The sequence below is a fragment of the Leptonychotes weddellii genome, chromosome 11, assembly GCF_054177405.1.
Source record: "Leptonychotes weddellii isolate Sample4059 chromosome 11, ASM5417740v2, whole genome shotgun sequence".
Lineage (NCBI taxonomy): Eukaryota > Metazoa > Chordata > Mammalia > Carnivora > Phocidae > Leptonychotes > Leptonychotes weddellii.
Window position 1 is genome coordinate 36,095,234 of NC_138379.1, and position 18,131 is coordinate 36,113,364.

General features: G+C 38.8%; 1 protein-coding gene across 1 annotated transcript in view; it reads right to left on the reverse strand.

The window, feature by feature from the left end:
• Nucleotides 1-11,717: 11,717 nt before the first annotated feature.
• The window catches only part of C11H11orf58 (chromosome 11 C11orf58 homolog), a 12,005-nt gene continuing 5,591 nt past the window's right edge, over nt 11,718-18,131 (reverse strand). Inside the window, exons 3-7 of the mRNA XM_081798517.1 lie at nt 17,418-17,460; nt 15,775-15,782; nt 15,345-15,405; nt 13,510-13,619; nt 11,718-12,764 (exon numbers count right to left, since the gene is read on the reverse strand). Of these exons, the coding sequence (XP_081654643.1) occupies nt 12,534-12,764; nt 13,510-13,619; nt 15,345-15,405; nt 15,775-15,782; nt 17,418-17,460 (453 nt within the window). The 3' untranslated portion in view covers nt 11,718-12,533. The remainder of the gene's footprint in view (nt 12,765-13,509; nt 13,620-15,344; nt 15,406-15,774; nt 15,783-17,417; nt 17,461-18,131) is intronic.

An 18,131-nucleotide genomic window follows, 5' to 3' on the forward strand; every position in this document is an offset into this window, starting at 1 on the left:
GAGCAGGGAGCCCGATGCGGGGCTCGATCCCAGGACCCTGGGATCATGACCTGAGCCGAAGGCAGACGCTTAACGACTGAGCCACCCAGGCGCCCCTGTCTGCCATTTTAGACAGGTGCCTGCAGCAGGTGAAAACTGCCCAGGGCTTTTGAAGTTGGGGTTCACAAGGCCGTGCCCCTGCCAGGCTGCCTCCCTGAACTCTCCAGGGGCCGAGGACAGGCGGATCCTCTGAGGCCTCCCCCTGCAGCCCTGCGGCTATCCACCTGACATCAGATCAGCCTGAGCCTGCCCCTTTGATGTCAGTTCCCAAACTGGAACCTCGTGCCCTGCGCTGAGGACCTGGGCTTTGAAGTTGGCCTACAAACTGAGCATTCAGGAAGAAAGTTGTCTGTTGTGCCTCAAGAGCACGGCTGGGCCCTGTAAAGGCACTCGGAGTGCCATGAACATCTGATAAATAATTCTTTCTGGGCCCAAGAAAGAGTCATTCCATTTAAAGGGGAGGAAAATTCCCTTGACCTTTTCGTTGAAGTTCTGGGGGCGGTGGGGAGGTGGATAGAGAGGGCTTTTGCAGCTGCTCGCTGAAGTCACGTGGGGCAGGCAGGTTGTCTCTGAGAGCTGAGCTCCAGTGACTGCTTGAAAAGGGCTCCCTATCCCTGACTCATGACCTGAGGGCCCCTCAACCAGTCCTGCGCCCCCTCCCATTCGCTGCCTCCTGCTGTGGAGAAGAGAGAAGATGGGCCCTCTCAGGGGAAGAGAGGCCTCAGCTCCGCCTCCCGGCCCCCCTCGGGGCCCAACCCTGCCGCAAAAGGCAAGCCTTCCTTTCCTTCTTGCGCCCGTCGTAGTGGTCAAGAGGTGACGCAGTGAAGTAAGTCAAGCAGAGAAAGACAATTATCATATGGTTTCACTCATACGTGGAACATAAGCAATAGCACGGAGGACCATAGGGGAAGGGAGGGAAATCCGAAGGGGGAGAAATCAGAGAGGGAGGCGAGCCATGAGAGACTCTGGACCCCGGGGAAACAATCTGGGGGTTTCAGAGGGGAGGGGGGTAGCTGGGTGATGGGCACGTGCTGTGATGAGCACTGGGTGTTAACTAACGCATCGTTGAACACTACGTCAAAAACTAATGATGTACTGTACAGTGGCTAACTGAACATAATTTATTTTTTTTATTTTTTAAAGATTTTATTTATTTATATGAGATAGAGAGCATGAGAGGGAGGAGGGTCAGAGGGAGAAGCAGACTCCCTGCCGAGCAGGGAGCCCGATGCGGGACTCGATCCTGGGACTCCAGGATCATGACCTGAGCCGAAGGCAGTGGCTTAACCAACTGAGCCACCCAGGCGCCCCTAACTGAACATAATTTAAAAAAAAAGTGAGGCAGACAGGATTTCCTACCTGTGGGAGTCCTGGAAACGGTCCTGGTTCACATCCACTGAGCACTTAAGGCCAGGCCCTCCGCTGGGCCCTCTTTTGTGCACTGCTGGATAATAGGATGTGTGTTTGGGGAAAGCTGTCTTTAGGGCAGGGCCTAACACACAGATAGATGTGGGGTACAGCTCGGGAGAAGATCAGAGCACCAGCACCTACCTGTACAACGGCTGCCTCGGTCAAGAATGCAGCTCGCCAGGAAGCTGGAAGGCCCTCCACTCTCCTTCCCGCTCAGGAGGCCCTCCCTCCCTCTCCTGTGAAAGAAAATGCTTGTGGTAGCTACTTCCTTGCTGCTTCTTCATAGTTTTACTATCTCAGCAGGTATCACCAAATTCTATAACTTAGTTTTGTTTGTTTTCTGAAATGTGCACGAACGGACTAATAAAGAATGCATTCCCTTGTGTCTGGCGTTTTTCCACTAAACGCTGTATTTATTACAGTCATCCCTGTAACTCAGTTTCACTTGTTTTGCTGTTGTGGAGTATTCATAGTAGGAGTATTCGACGAGTGTTTATCCATTCTACTGTCAAAGGACATTTGGGCATTTCCAGTTGGGAGCTATTACAAAAAGACTGCTATAAAATTTTTGTGTGTGTCTCTGGGCGCACGTACATTCATAGATCTTTTGGTATATACCTAGTGTAGAGTTGCTAGGTGATAAGATAAGCATATCTTCAATGGAGGTAGAAAATGCAAACTGTTTTCCAAAGTAGGAGTACTAATTTATAGTCCTACCGTGAATGTGAGTTGTGCCGCGTCCTCGCTGTGGTGGCAGCCTCTGGAATAAGTGTTGATACTCCAGCCCCCAGTGATCTCTGCCTTCTGGTATTTGAATCCTGTGTAAGCCCCTCCCACTAAGTATGGGCTGGACCTAGCAATTCCCTTCTAATAAAAAAGATACGACAGAACATAACAGGATGTCACTTCCAAGATGAGGTTACAAGAAGACTAGCTTCTGTCTTGAGCATCCTCCCTTGCTTTCTCACTTGCTTACTGTGAGGGAAACCATGTCGCGAGCTAACCTATGGAGAGGCCTGCAGGGCAAGGAACTGATGTCGGACCAACAGCCAGCAAGGACCTGAGGACGGCAGCAGCCACGTAAGTGAGCTGGGAAAGTGGGTCCTTTCCCCAGGCAGACCTGAAGATGATGGCAGCCCCAGCTGCCTTCTTGATCACAGCCTTCTGAGAGACTCTCGGCCAGAGGCACCCAGCTAATCAGATTCCTGACTCATGGAAACTGTGAGATAAATGTTTATTGTGTTAAGCCGTTAAGTTTGGGGGTAACTTATACAACAATAGATAATCTACACTACAGAACTTTTTTTTTTTTTTAAAGATTTTATTTATTTATTTGACAGAGAGAGAAATAGCGAGAGCAGGAACACAAGCAGGGGGAATGGGAGAGGGAGAAGCAGGACCCCGCCGAGCAGGGAGCCCGATGTGGGACTCGATCCCAGGACCCTGGGATCATGACCTGAGCCGAAGGCAGACGCTTAACGACTGAGCCACCCAGGCACCCTACAGAACTTTTTTTAAACTTTAGCCATTTTGATTTGTATGGGGTAGGTTTATTAGTATCTCTCTGATTATTAATGATATTGAGCATCTTTTCAAATGTTCATTGACCATTTGGATTTCTTTCTTTCTTTTTCCTTTTTTTTTTTTTCAGTAAAGTACCTGTCAGGACTTTTGTCATTCTATGGGATTGCATGTCTTTTCCTTGTTGATCTGTAGGGTTTCTGAATATAAGCCTATTTTAGCTTGGGTTACTCCTAGAAAGCAGAGCCTAAGGCAAGGACTTGCAGGATGATAATTTACTTGGGAAATGATCCTATGGAACAGAAGTGGGAAGGAAAGAGAAGAAACCAATAGAAGGGTGCCTTTTCAACCTGGTGACTGTAGTGGGAAACAGGCTCAATCTCTTTGGGGCCTTCTGAAGAGCCATATAAAATGCACCTCAAAATTAACCTGAGGTATGAAAGAGAAGACCACTTATCTACTAGCTCAGGGACCCCAATGACCAAGGGTTTCACCCATAGGGTGTCCCCCATATCTCCAGATCCCACATGTGTCTCCCATGTGAACCCCATATTGGGGCCGCCAAGAAGCCATAGGGCATCAAATGAGAGGTGAGGCTAAATGAGATCCCACAGCAGTAATAGCTAGAGTAAAATGGGGCCCTAGAGGATGTGCAGTGGAGCGCGAGAAGTATCTGACACAAAGCCTCGTATTGATGATAACAAATTGCTAATACTCTGTGGCTTGTATTTTTACAGTGTCTTTTAATGAGTAGACATTACTAATTTTAAGGTAATCAAGTTTATAAATTTTTCCCTTTGTAGTTTGTGGGTGTTTTTTTTTTTTTTTTTGCATCTTATTTAAAGAGTCTTCCTATACTTAAGTCATAAAAATGTTCTTCCATAGTATTAATTTTTTGCATAGTGGTTTCTAAGAGCTTTATTGTTTTGCCTCTTACACCTAGAATTGATTTTAAGTAAGGTGTGAAGTGGACATCAGGTTTCATTTTTCTATATAGATATCCAGATTATTGAAGAACTATCATTTCTCACTGCTGTACTCTGCCACCTTTGTCATAAATTAAGCATTCGTATATGTGAGAATTTATTTCTGGGCTCCTTTTTTTCCTATCCCATTGTCTATTTGTCTATCATTGTATCACACTATTTTAATGACTAGAGCTTCAAAGTAAGTGTTGATACCCAGAAAAGCAAGGTATCTGTCTTTTTCTTCACAAATATCTTACCTATTTTTGGTCTTTTGCATTTCCTTACCAATTTTAGAATCAGCTTGCCAAGTTTCGCCCCCCACTGTCAAATGGAATTTTTTTATTGAGACTACATCACATGTAGATTACTTTGGAGAGAATTGTGTCATCTCTATAATACTGAGTGTCCTAATCCATGAACATGATATATTCCTTCATTTACTTAGGCCTTTGAAATTTTGAAAGAATTCTGCTTCCAGCAATGGTGGACAAGGTGACTTTGAATAACTTCCTCTGAGAATAGAAAAGGAGGCTAAAGTACAAAAAAAAAAAAAAAAAAAAACCATATTTGAAGGCACTGGAGAGTTGTCAAAGCTCTGTATGAGCCACGAATCAGAGGAAAGGTGAAAGTGTGAGGTCAGCATTTGGTACCATTTTCCCCTTGAGGACATTACCCATTCCAAAAGCAGTCAGCCAAGAACCCAGGGGTGTGCCTTTGTATAGATTTGGGGCTTTACAGCTCTCCCATCTCCAGTACTCTTCCTTCCAAATCCCAGTCTCCTCGACAACCTTGCATGCTGGTCTCTGTTTCTTACACCCAGTGAATCTGCTGCTGCTGTTTACACTCCTTTCCTTGACTGTGGTTGGAAAATGACCTCAGGGAGAAGGGAGGGTTGAATGTGGAAATCACAGTGTGCTTCCTTTCTCTCAATGATCAGAAGCCCTGTGTGGGTTGGCCAACACAAATTCTTAATCTTCACTCTTGAAGGATATTTTCACTGTGGATAGGATTCTAAGTTGGTGGGTTTTTGGGTTTTTTTTGGTTTTTTCCCCCCAGTGTTTTGAAGTTTTCGTTACACTGTGTTCTGGCTTCTTTTGTTTATGTTGAAAAGTCAACTGTCTTATTTTTGCATCCTTAAAGATAATGTGTCTTTTCTTCTCTGTCTGCAGTTACTTTTTTTCTTGTTTTTGGTTCACAGCACTTTTTTTTTTTTTGAAGATTTTACTTATTTGACAGAGAAAGAGAGATAACAAGCAGGGGGAGTGGGAGAGGGAGAAGTAGGGGAGCCCAATGTGGGGCTCGATCCCAGGACCCTGGGATCATGACCTGAGCTGAAGGCAGACGCTCAACCATCTGAGCCACCCAGGCACCCAGCTCACAGCACTTTTACTAGAATATGTCTAGATGTGAGTTTGTCTTTATCCACTTCGGAATTTAGAGATTTCAAGTCTGTGAGTGGATATCTTTGGTTAGTTTGGGAAGATTCTTTCATCTCTTTAAAAATTTATTTTCCTCATATTCTATTTTCTCTCTTTAAGGGATGTATGATTGTATGAATGCTAGCTCTTTTTACTCTGTTTCCCTGCTAGGAAACAATACTGCATTATGCAAGAATTACATCTGTGTAGGAAGGATTTGACAAATCAATTAGTCTCTTCCTGAAATGCTTTTGCCACTCAAATTCTCCCATACTCTGAAGCAGTGTCTGTCTCTGACCTTAGCAGTGGCAAAACTCACAAACCATCATGTAATTTGGACATAGTCACCTTTTGTTTCAAGGACAAAGAGCAAAATATGTGGAGGATTTTTCTGGTCACAAGGTTAAATGTTTAAGGTTTTAGGCTGTGCTATGCCAGCCCTGAGTGGCAGATTCTGAGCGATAAAGGTACCTACTTGCTCTTTGATAAATGCGTGTATTTGTGATATGCAGGGCCCTTTAAGGCATGGGCCCCAAGGTAGGAGCCCATCTTACCTGGGCTTAAGGGTGGCATTTCTCAGGCTCAACACTGACATTTGGGACCAGATGATTCTTTGTTGTGGGGGTCTGTCCTGTGCATTATAGGATATGTAGCAGCACCCCTAGTCTCTACCCACTAAATAGCAGTAGCACCTCCCAGCAGCAACAAATGAGTATCTTCACGTTGCCAAATGTTCCTTGGGAGGTGAAAGGCCCTCCTGGTTCAGAACCACTGGTCTAAGGGTAATACTCCAGACAAGAAAGGCCCACATGGTTAAGTTCCACTTAGAACTTAATGCCAGTAGTCTGCTTTATAAAAGAAAGCACATAACCAGTTTAACTAGAGACCATGGGTTATATAATGAGTTGGGTTTTCCTCTGGCTTTGAAAGGAAAGGCTTCCTGTGTGGAAGCTCAAAGCGAAGTTTCATGTTTATTACATTAACTGTAAGCCTCAGTTTTCAGGACTGATGGTTTTATTTCTCATATAAGAATCCTTTTGGAAATGGCTTCACGTAATTTGAAGAGTGGCAGGCTGAATGACTCCATTTGAATTCAGCTGAGGAGACAACATCTTAGGACTGGTAGAGCACAAGAGGCACTGTGTTCAGTAGGGCGAAATTAGGCTCCTTGAAGCAGCTTTGAGGGCAGTGAACAGCAGTTTGGGGAGACGGAGAGAAGAGGGAAGGCACTGTTTGGTAGCGGTGGGGGGGCATACCTTGAGGGGAGCATACAGATGTTCCTTTGGTTTATCCTGTGCCAGAAGTAATTGTGGAATGTTTTCTGGGAGTGGGCTGCGGACCTAAGTTCAGAAATCAAACTAGTGGGGGTTTAAGCAGTAATAATTTGGGTGTGATAAGTTAAAGTGGACTTACTTCCAGTTTGGAGACAGAAGAGTGAAGTCACTTCTCTCTTCTTTTGGAAATCACCCAAAAGCAATGAGGAAAATGAGAACTGGAACTACAAACTCCAGCTTCAACAAACCTAGGAGACATCTGAAACTTGTAACTCTCAAATGGTTAAAAGAATTGAAAAAGTAGTGAATATCTAATGAAGAGTACAGGAGAATGCTTGCTTCTGTAGTATCTGAAAAACCTAGCTAGTGTCTTCTCTAAGGGGAGGCTATTTGCAGGACCAGTCTGTGAGAGGGGCAGGGAAGAGAGGAAGACCCTGCATGTGAAGAGCCCTTTACTGTAGCATATGATCTTCATTGGCAGGGCTAGAAGGGTTCACACACGTAACTCTGGATCACGCTAAAAATCTGTTAGCTTGTTCCCTCCTCAATATGAAAATCCTGCAAATACCTGGGAAGAGCTTAATTTAAAATGAGTCATCAGTTTTCCTCATATAGGTAAATGGGAACTCATTTTTGACTCTTCTCTCACATGCTAGTCCAGTCTTCTAGCAAATACTAGTGGTTCTACCTTCAAAATGCATCCAGAATCAATTTTTCATTACTTCCACCATTACACCCTAATACACATTCCTGTGCTCATCTAGAATATTGCAATAATTTCGTAACTGTGCTCTCCATTTTGACATTTGACTCTCAATAGTAATTCTTTCAAACACAGCTGCCTAAGCTACATTAGATCATGTCACTCTAATTAATAAACTCTCTCCAGTCTCTCCTCAGCATAAAATCCAAAGTTCATATTATGGCCCTAATGATCTTATTCCTTACTGCGATCTCTTTGAGCTCATCTCACAACTCTCTGTGGCCCCTAGCTTATTCAGTTACTTACACTGCATCCCTTTACCGTTTTCTTAATATTTATCTCATCTGATATATGTTTGTGTGTCACCCCTCTACCAGAATGTAAGCCTCATTAAAGCATTCAACATTTTTGTTCATTGCTATACTCCCAGTGGCTAGAACTGTGCCTGATACACAGTAGGTGCTCAGTAAATATTTGTAGTTGATAAAAAACAGTAACAAAGAACTAGCACAGGCTTTGTATGAGGATATTACAATAGAGGAAAAGATCAAGAAAAATAGACAGTACATAAAGAACACCACAAAAATATTGCCTCAAAGTAGTTGAGAATTATGATCAAACATTTCATGATAACCTTAATATCTTAATGGAAGATTCATCTCTATAAGAGTAGGCATCAGAAATACAAGAGGATATGGTCAAACAACAAAATGAAATGTGAGCTGGCAGAACTCAGGAAAAAAAAATTCACAAAAATGGATATAAAATTGGAATGACAGAATATACAGTGCTCAAATCACAATAAGGGGAATAGAAAATAGGGTTTAAAAATAAAAGACATGTAGATAGATGGAACATGCACATAACTTGGAATTCCTGAAGGAGAAAATTCCTATTTTCTATTTTTATAGGTGAAAGCACTGAGAAACCTTGCTCATATGAAGAGTTGGTAATAACTTCACTCAGTCCTCTCAACTCTTGACATCTAGGCCAAACATCATAGTGATCTTTCACCAGAATGTATCCCTAATAAATTAGCTGACAATTCACTTTCTCTACCGATTTTTTATTAAAGGCATAGAACTGGAAACCACCTGACTTGCATTCAAGCCTCAATATCAACATTTCAAATTGTCCCTTTTGGAGCCTTGACAGACTTCACCCACTCGGAAGATAAATCACTGTGAGGTTTGGGATGAAGAGGTATTGCCTTTCTTTCCTTTACCAAGAAAGTCTTACCATGAAAGGAGAGGTAGTTTTCAGGAAGATCAATTTAGTAACAAGAACATGTGGATGTACAGAAATTCTGTTGAATCCCTTCATGTACCCCAAGAGTGGATATTCATCTGAAGAATGCTGGTTAACAATGCCAAGTGCTAAGAGGTCAAGCAAGAAATTAACTGAAAATTATGTTTTAGGAAAATGAGAATCACCGATTTGGTAAGTTTCCAAAGCAGTTCTGTCAAGGTTGGGTAGAAACCATTCTGGGGGCGCCTGGGTGGCTCAGTCGTTAAGCGTCTGCCTTCGGCTCAGGTCATGATCCCAGGGTCCTGGGATCGAGCCCCACATTGGGCTCCCTGCTCAGCGGGAAGCCTGCTTCTCCCTCTTCCACTCCCCCTGCTTGTGTTCCCTCTCTCACTGTGTCTCTCTCTGTCAAATAAATAAAATCTTTAAAAAAAAAAAAAAAAACCATTCTGAAATGAAGAGGGAGGGGATGGCAGTGAAGCAGTAATAGAAGCAAGTTATTAAAACTGGATGTGATGGGCGCCTGGGTGGCTCAGTGGGTTAAGCGACTGCCTTCGGCTCAGGTCATGATCCTGGAGTCCCGGGATCGAGTCCTGCATCGGGCTCCCTGCTCAGCAGGGGGTCTGCTTCTCCCTCTGACCCTCTTCCCTCTTGTGCTGTCTCTCACTCTCTCTCTGAAATAAATAAAATCTTTAAAAAAAAAAGCTTTGCTTAAAAAAAAACAAACTGGATGTGAAAGGCATGAGGTAGGATGACAACTGAAGTATATATTATCTAGGAACAATTATTTTTAAGATGTGAAATACTGGGGGTACAAATGTTGACAGAAAAGGGTCAACAGATTGAGAGGTTGAAGACTCAAAGGAAGATAATCAAAAGCACTAGGTTCATAAGATGCAAAGGATTAACTATAGGTAGTATTTATGGAGCACTGAATACCTACTAGTGTGAAAAGCTTTTAATCTGCTTTATCAAATTCTCACAGTAACCATACAAGGTAGTTGCTATTGCTATCCTCATTTTACAGACAAGGAAAGAAGACCCAAAGAGATCTAGTTATGCCCAAGGTCACTCAGCTTCTTCACTATGGTGATAGAGCTGGGCTGTGATCTAAAGCAGTGGAATTTCTCCATGGTTGTGAATTGAGAAGGCAGAAGTTGAAGGAATTTCTGCCTGATAAAATCTATTTCTTATGTAAGCTAGAAAGCAAGGCCAAATTAAGAATGAAGGAGGGTTACAAGTTTATGAATAGAGGCTTTAGACAATTGTTAAGAAAATGGGAGAAGAGTTGACTAGACAAAACAGTATTGATAACATGCAGTGTTGAGGCCAGTTAACATTAATTTTTAGTAATACTGGGTCTTTTCCAGAAATAATCCATAGAGGATTAGATACATCTAGGGATGGGATTTTCCAGGAAGGTGTGACTGAAGAAGATTATTTAGGACACTGACAACAGTGATACTGAATTGATAGAAGTATTAATAATCTAGACCAGGCTTGTGAAACAGGTGAAAACAGACTGACAATGACCTAATTTGAACATGTGTGAAGGAACAGAACTCTCATGGTCAGAGGTAATTTCTAAATTAGCAATTTCAGAGGTCAAGTTGTTTTTGGATATTGGAAGTATCTAGGATGTGGCTGTCGTGGAGACAATGTAGTGGAACCAAAGCCCTCTAAGAAGCAGTCATTGAAGTCAACCAAGCAGTTGAAAATTTCTCCTCAAAATTTACTCGAAGAATGTGACCTATCTTTCTGATCTCAAACTGCTGTTTAACCAGAAAAACAGTAATTTCAAACTTTCTTCTGTAACTCCATTTCTCCCAGGTTTAAAAAAATACAGACTTGAGGACTTTCACCTATTATACAAAAAACTGGAAATTGTGTTCCTAAAAAACTTTTCAATTAAAAGACTGTTAAGTCATTGGCATAGGTAAACACTTGGGAGAAGTGCCTTTCACATAAGAAATTATCAGTGATAAGGCAAATTTGCCATTAAACTTTTGACTGAATAGTCTTTCACTGCACAAAAATAATTTGTATTTTCCCACCTGATTCTTTAATAGGGATATCAAGATGGCAAAGCATTTGTCTTCCTGTTTTTTCCCTAAATTTGGTAAGAAAAAAAACACAACCCTGATATTCATGCTTAAAAGATAGCCTTGATGTTTAATGTGGTGCTGGGACACTAGGCCACATGAACCAACAGACCTAAATTTATTCCAACCCTGAATTATGTAAATGGTCCAATAATATATGAATTAGTTGGAATAAGAATTTCTCTATTTGGACATGAAGAAAAAGGTCTGCCGGTGTAGTTATTTTAGAAGGCTCTTCTACTTACATATTAAGAACCAACACTTATCAACAACCTAGCATGTTTCAACAATAAACTAATGAAAATACTTTTTAAAATGTAATACTGATCTCTCCCACTTCCATTCTTAAACATAAATCAGCCTTCGTTTACTATTTAATTTAGTTGTAATAAGCAACCCTAGAAACTAGATATTTAAAAATCTGTGGCCAATTGAAATTTGAATAAAGCCAAACATACTCAAACCAAGTACCTATTAAAGGTCGTATATCCTGTCTACTACCCACTGACTCGATATTTTACTATGTAGGGTAGCACCTATTATAAAACAATATAAGAAATAAGAAAAATCAAACCCCAAACGTTGGGGGGTCTAATCTATGAATGGATTGCATAAACCAGATTATCACCTGTTCTAGTTGCTACACTCCTAACATTTTAAATTTCAAAGTGACATAGGAATTTGTTTTTTAAGTTCAACACATCAAACACATACTTAAGTATCTAGAATATAAAAATTCAGCAAACAGGTTTGACTCAAGCCTTTGAACATGTTACTTAGAAACCTTTTGGATCCAAATATTCAAAGATCATGGACCAGCCCATGATGCAGTTTGTTAATGTGCTGTACGTATCAACCACATAACACCAGTCAGAGGATTCTAATCTCACTCCCACAGAAGCAGCAATAAAATCAGAAAGCAATACTACTTTCCAGTAATTCAATAATCAAGATAACAGCATTGGGATAAAATGAAGAGCATTTGTTTCAGCTTCTTTTTCAATAAGGCTATTCCTATAAAGGTATCACAAACCAAATATGGGAAACTGCTTTTTCTTTATTTAGGCCTTAGGAAGAAAATTAACTTTGGTCACATATTACCTTAAAAAAAAAATTCCAGTTTTACATATTCCTAGATAGGACCAAATGATCAGAGAAATAATTTCTTCTGTAAAAACTGGCCAAATTTTATCAAAAATCAAACATACAATGTAATTCAAATTATATAAAGACTGCTTGGGATCGTAATTAACATTCCAAATGTATGACAGTTGCAACTCCATCCTAACAGGTGTGAAAGTATTTGCTCTCATGTTGCTTTGGTCCAAAAGAGTAGAGCTGAATCAGTAAGAGTACACTAAGTACCTAATCTTTTGCAAACAATTTAGATAGTTACTGGCAGCAGAAATATCCATGATGAATAGTTCTACTACAACAAAGTATAATAACTGAATATTTTTCATGAACACATCACAGTATCAGATTAAACTTCTTATAAGAGAAAAATATTAAAGGAACAAAAAAGATGAAACAGCTACCACAAAAAGTGTCTCCTCCATAACTATCTGAAGGGGTAAAAAAGGTGAGATTAGAGTTTGATGATGCTACTATGAAAGGAAATTGAGTATTGTATTTATTTCTTATTTTATACAACTCTTACTCTTTACAAAAATGGTTATAGTCATGCCCATAAAAGTGTAATCCATGGCATCTGAAAGCAAACACTCTTTGTAATTATTTAAAAGGGCCTTTTTAAAAATTATAATACAAAGGTCTGTGCTCTATAAGCAGTCCTCCACTGTGCATTATAACAATAAGGCTTACTTTTAATACAAAGACTAAGTGTTTGGGAGTTATGAACCACTGGATTTAACAAACATCATTTTATAGTTGCTTTTTGCATCTTTTTTGTTTTTGGGATCCTCCACTTCATCAGGGTGCTCAGTAGCTTGGAGTTCTTCAGCAGACTCTTCTTTCTCTGACTCTGAATCACTTTCAGAGTCATCTGGACTTTCAGGATCAGGTGAATCATCATCATCATCATCATCTCCAGCCACATCACCTTCTCCATCATGATCTTCTACCTACAAACATCAACCAACAGGCTCTTCTTAAATACAATTACCCAGTACAAAAACTGGGAGAGACGCTAATTTTTGTTACAGTCTCAAAAAAACCACTCCCTGAGCCATTAACATCAAGTTTTAAGACTGTATTATGATCAGAGGCTGCCAAAGGAAGACCCGAGGACTTCGGAATCCCCATGTATTTTACCCATTAGGACTTAAGTAGTAATTTGTTTTAAGAAACAGCTCTGAAGACCACTCACTTGACTCCCCTCCCCCTTGTTGGAAAACTACCATATCTTCCTGAAAGAAACAGGTTGTTTTTTTTTTTAAGTAAATAAGGCAAATTAACTATTGACCCATGGAAATATGGAAAAGTTATCAATGTTTTACATATCATATTACTTTGGAGTAGTTAACCAGCACTTATAATATGAAAAGAGGTCACTGGGAAAACTGAGGAAGATCCTAAACTAGTATTTACATGAAATATTTCCTTTAACGTGTATGTTGCTCATGCTTATTAAAGATGTGCCATAATGATTATCTGAGCAGAATTTACATTAAGCTTCTATCAGAAAACATTTGTAAAACTCAAAAATATCTTTTCTCATTATCTACAAAGACCTATTGGGCATATAGAAAATTAAGTAACTGTAAAAAGAAAGCTTTCTACATAGGATTCTTGATTGCTAATCTAACAGAAATAAAGGATATCAATTTAGAAATTATCTTCCCATTTAATGAAAATGTTAATTACTACCTCACTGAAGCCAAGTCCACAATGTCGTCGATATCTTCCTGATAATTTACTGTCCATACTTTGCTGATATTGAGACTCCAGTTCTTCATTAATTTTCTTGTCTTCTTCCCCTGCATGTCCAGTGTACTTTGGTTATGTTTCAGTCAAATTAATAAAAACATTTGATTACACAAAAAAACCCATATTACAAATGCTATTATATTCAGGGCTGATTTCTCTGTGACTAATTTTATAACGCATTTTGTGGATGGGTTTCCTCTATACAGTAGGTGTTTACCTAACAGATATTAAAAAATTGAAGGATGTATTTATGATTACTTCTCTAGTAACCACCCTCTGAACTACAAAAGTGTTTATAAAAGATGAAGAACTTCTATTTTTCTATGTGATAAGTTAAAACTAGACAAGTCTCAGAACTGCCTGAAGTTCAGATATTATAAATATTAATTACTAAGAACTTTGGGCCTTAAATATTTTAGCTTATTTATAGTCTAATAAGTAACTGTTCCCCTGAAAGTGAGTTTTCTCTCACATTTAAAACACCAGCAACAAACAAGTTTCTGTCTTTTAACAGATATATAATGAAAAGGCAGGCAATTCTGTTCAGAGAATGGCTAAATAAATAATGGCTCTACTTCATGCCTTTCTTACGATACTAGTTTAATGAAACAACATAAACTTATTTAGAACTAGAACATTACTAATACCATCAAAGCTTTCTGAGGGGTTGCCTGGGTGGCTCACTCAGGTGAGCATCGACTCTTGATTTCAGCTCAGGTCATGATCTCAGGGTCCTGAGATCAAGCCCTGAGTTGGGTGCCCCGCTCAGCGGGAAGTTTGCTTGAGATTCTCTCTCTCCCCCTCGCCCTCCCCCTGCCTGCAAGTGCTCCCACACTAATACATAAATCTTTAAAAAAAAAAAAAAAAAGAAAAAGCTGAGTATGCCATTTTAATTTGTAAATATAAGAAATAAGAGAAATTTCATTTTAATCACAAATGGTGGTGCTTGCATTATTTTTATTCATAAAGTCCACAGTTTTAAAAGAATAAATGCAGTAAATATTTTTCCATTCCACAAAGCTCAGTATTCTTTTTGCCTCAGAAATTCTTTTTCTAACAATGCAAATCAATTTGAAATAATTATTTGGAAAAATAAAAGACCTGTTAATTTCTGAAATGTGCTACATATTCTAGGTCAGTATAAAGTTAATTTAAATAATTTAATTCATTGTTAAATATGATCCAGGTCATTATGCCCTGTTATTAATAATGTCCAAGATTAGTGTCAATTTTATATAGGAGAAAATTTCATTTTTCAGCAGCCTGAATTCAAATCCAAACTCTTCGTTTTTAGTTTTTATTTTAAAAGTTTTTCCTCTAAAATTAAGTTCACTTCTTCAGGCTTTGCAACAAGTTTATATTCTTTATTAAGGATTTCAAAACAAAACTTAGTGAATAAATTCAAAACCAGTTTAATATACCAACAATAACACTGTATGTTAAATAATTTAGTATGTAAAAAATTCATAAACACATACTACGTAACAGTTGGCAAGATGAGACATAAAACCTCACTACAATAAATATGTTAGGAATCAGTAAAAACGAAGACAGAAAAAGGTCAGTTCCTTGGTTATAGAGTATCATTGATATACACTCTCAAATCTTTAAAAAATTAAAGTATATGCTGATTGTTACATATACACATTTACATATACATTTCCAGATCTAATATTTTAATCATTAACACAATTATACAGAGAATATCCTGAAATACATACGAGTATTTCATATTCCAAATCTAGCACCACCTCTTAAATATTTTACTTTCTTACCTGTTCGGAAGTGAGATGTTGATTTGTGGTCTCCTATGACAAGACGACCAGTGTGTTCTTTCTGTAAGAAAGTAGAAAATATATTAGAATTTGAGACCACTAACTTAAAGTAATTACTGAGTGTCTACTATGTGCCCAACATTATTCCAGGCTTCTGGGATACAGTGAAGAAAAAGAACTAAATTGAGATCCTTGTCTTTATAGAACTTACATTCTAGCAAAGGTAGAGATGAGGAGGGGAAATGAAATCAGTAAGTAAATTATAGTATGGTAGAAAGTTGTAAGTGCCATTAAAACAAATACACAGAGCAGAGAAAGGGAGGAGAGATTTTGCAGAGGTCAGCCTGGAATTTTAAAGGGGATAACTAAAAAACTGCATCGATATAAACATTTTCTTTCCTAAAAGGCCAATTAAATGAGTTGCTTTAACTTTCCCACCTCCTCTTTTTGATGCCTCAGGCACACTTCATAGAAAGAAAGCAAATGAAATTATTTAGCTAGATAAAAATGAATAGACTTATAATGAACAGTGACAGATCTTTAACAAATAGCCAGCTCATTATTGACTACAATAAATACCCAATCTTAAACTGTCAAAAAGAACAGAATTTAAAGCAATCTAATTCTACTCTAAAACATACAAATAAATCCTGCTTCAATGTTACTAATTGATCAGGCTACATAACTACTCTCAATTATCAGTTACAATCTACTCCTTATGGTTCATATTTAGTTTCATAAGGTAAAGAAATTCTTCACTAAAACACAGTGAAGGAGAGATTAAATGTGACTTTGCAAAGTAATCTTAACCAATCACCTGTGAAGATATAGGACATAACAAATCTTCCTATTGTGAAAGGATGACAGACACATTTTCCATATTACAAGACATTACTGAAAGGCTTCAAGCATTAATACTTAACTGCCTTACATGCCATTATTACAGAAGCAAATCAATGACTCAATATGCTGCTTCATTAGACTGCAGAAGACACTACATTATCAAGATTTGAAAATGTATAATACATTAAGTTATCTGAGAATGATGACAGTAGCGCACTAGTCTATTCATAATTTCTCCTAGCTGGTCCTCCTTGTGACCAGTAAAATACTCATGGTAGTTGGCTAGGGTTAGGAATATACTTCGTTGTCACAAAACAGAATAAATCTAAACAGCCTATATGTAAGATCAAAGCTATAATCTTGGCCTTGCTAGGAAGGAATTTAACGTATGCTAAACAGCTCATATATTTGTAGTCCATTTTTAAAAAACTGTTCCATCTGTTCTTTCTTCCCCGCAGTTTTAATGAGATACATTTGACTATGTATCTGGTATATAAAACTGGTAACCAAATTTCATATACTTTATATTAGGGTATTCTTCCTAAGTACTCAAAGAGTTTTCATTCTACTAGGTTGAGCATGTCCCCTAAATTATTATTTACTTCATATATTCTTAGCAAATATTTTATTTGCATGAATCAAGATAAACTTCAGACTACTTTCTATGATAAATCACAAAATTATTGGGAAATCTGGATTAAAAAGATATTATATAAATGCATCCTTATACAGGTCTTACTATGTTGCACGATCTCTCCCTACCCTGAACCCCATTGTTCTAGTCTGGCTAAGTCCTCTTTGTTTCAGGGACGCTTTCCTGTACCACTAAGGCAGAGTTAGCTACCCTTGTCTGTTGATTCCACAGCACTATATGCACAGTTCTTTCATAGCAATTATAATTCTAAATTATCTGGTTTCCTCTATTACATGATGGCTCCAAACATGTGTTAAAGATCTATGTGACCCCCAGGACCTAGCATGGTCCCTGGCATCTTGCAGACAGTCAATAATTGTTGGTAAAATGAATGAATGAATCCCTATATGAATAACAAAAACAAAGGGCAGAATTTAATTTTGAGGAGCTTAAAAGAGAAAAAAAGTTTTCTTTTTTATCTACATTTTGTTTGTAAATTTTTGGGACAGGGGCGCCTGGGTGGCTCAATTGGTTAAGCGACTGCCTTCAGCTCAGGTCACGATCCCAGGGTCCTGGGATCAAGCCCCACGTCGGGCTCCCTGCTCGGCGGGGAGCCTGCTTCTCCCTCTCCCACTCCCCCTGCTTGTGTTCCCTGTCACGTTGTCTCTCTTTCTCTGTCAATTAAATAAATAAAATCTTTAATAAATAAATAAATAAATTTTGGGGACAATGTTAGGAAAATAAATGGACTTGCCTACACAAAATAAGTATCTAGAGATAACTGTATTTGCATGTAAAAATTATTGCTAGGAACAAGAAGGATTTTTCCCCAGTAGGTGAAGTTTTCCTGGCACCTATATTTTCTATCTTCTACTACGTTAATTAAACTGAAAAGGATTTCAAAATATATTGAATATTTTAAAAATTAAGTTTTTGATAAAGGCTTGGCTACTACTTCAAGGGCTAGAGGGAGCTATAAAATATGAAAGGCCTACCAATTTGGTCTGCCCAGAAAAGAACTTCTATTAAATCATTAAGGTAACAGATGGCAAATCATAAACTTTCTTCCCTAGGAGTCTCCTCAAGCCAAGGTTTCTCTCTATTCGGTCTCTAAACCTTACTGCCCAGTGGCACTAAGAATCCCAGAAGTGGTTCAGAAATAATAGTATAAATTTTATGTGCTTGGTTAGGTCAGCTGTATTTCCCAAGCAGAACAGGAAAATGGGATCCAGTATATTCAGTCTGGCTCACTCAACAGACAAAATAAGGATATTATTTTCACAGAAAAGACTTAAAAAAACACATGCTGT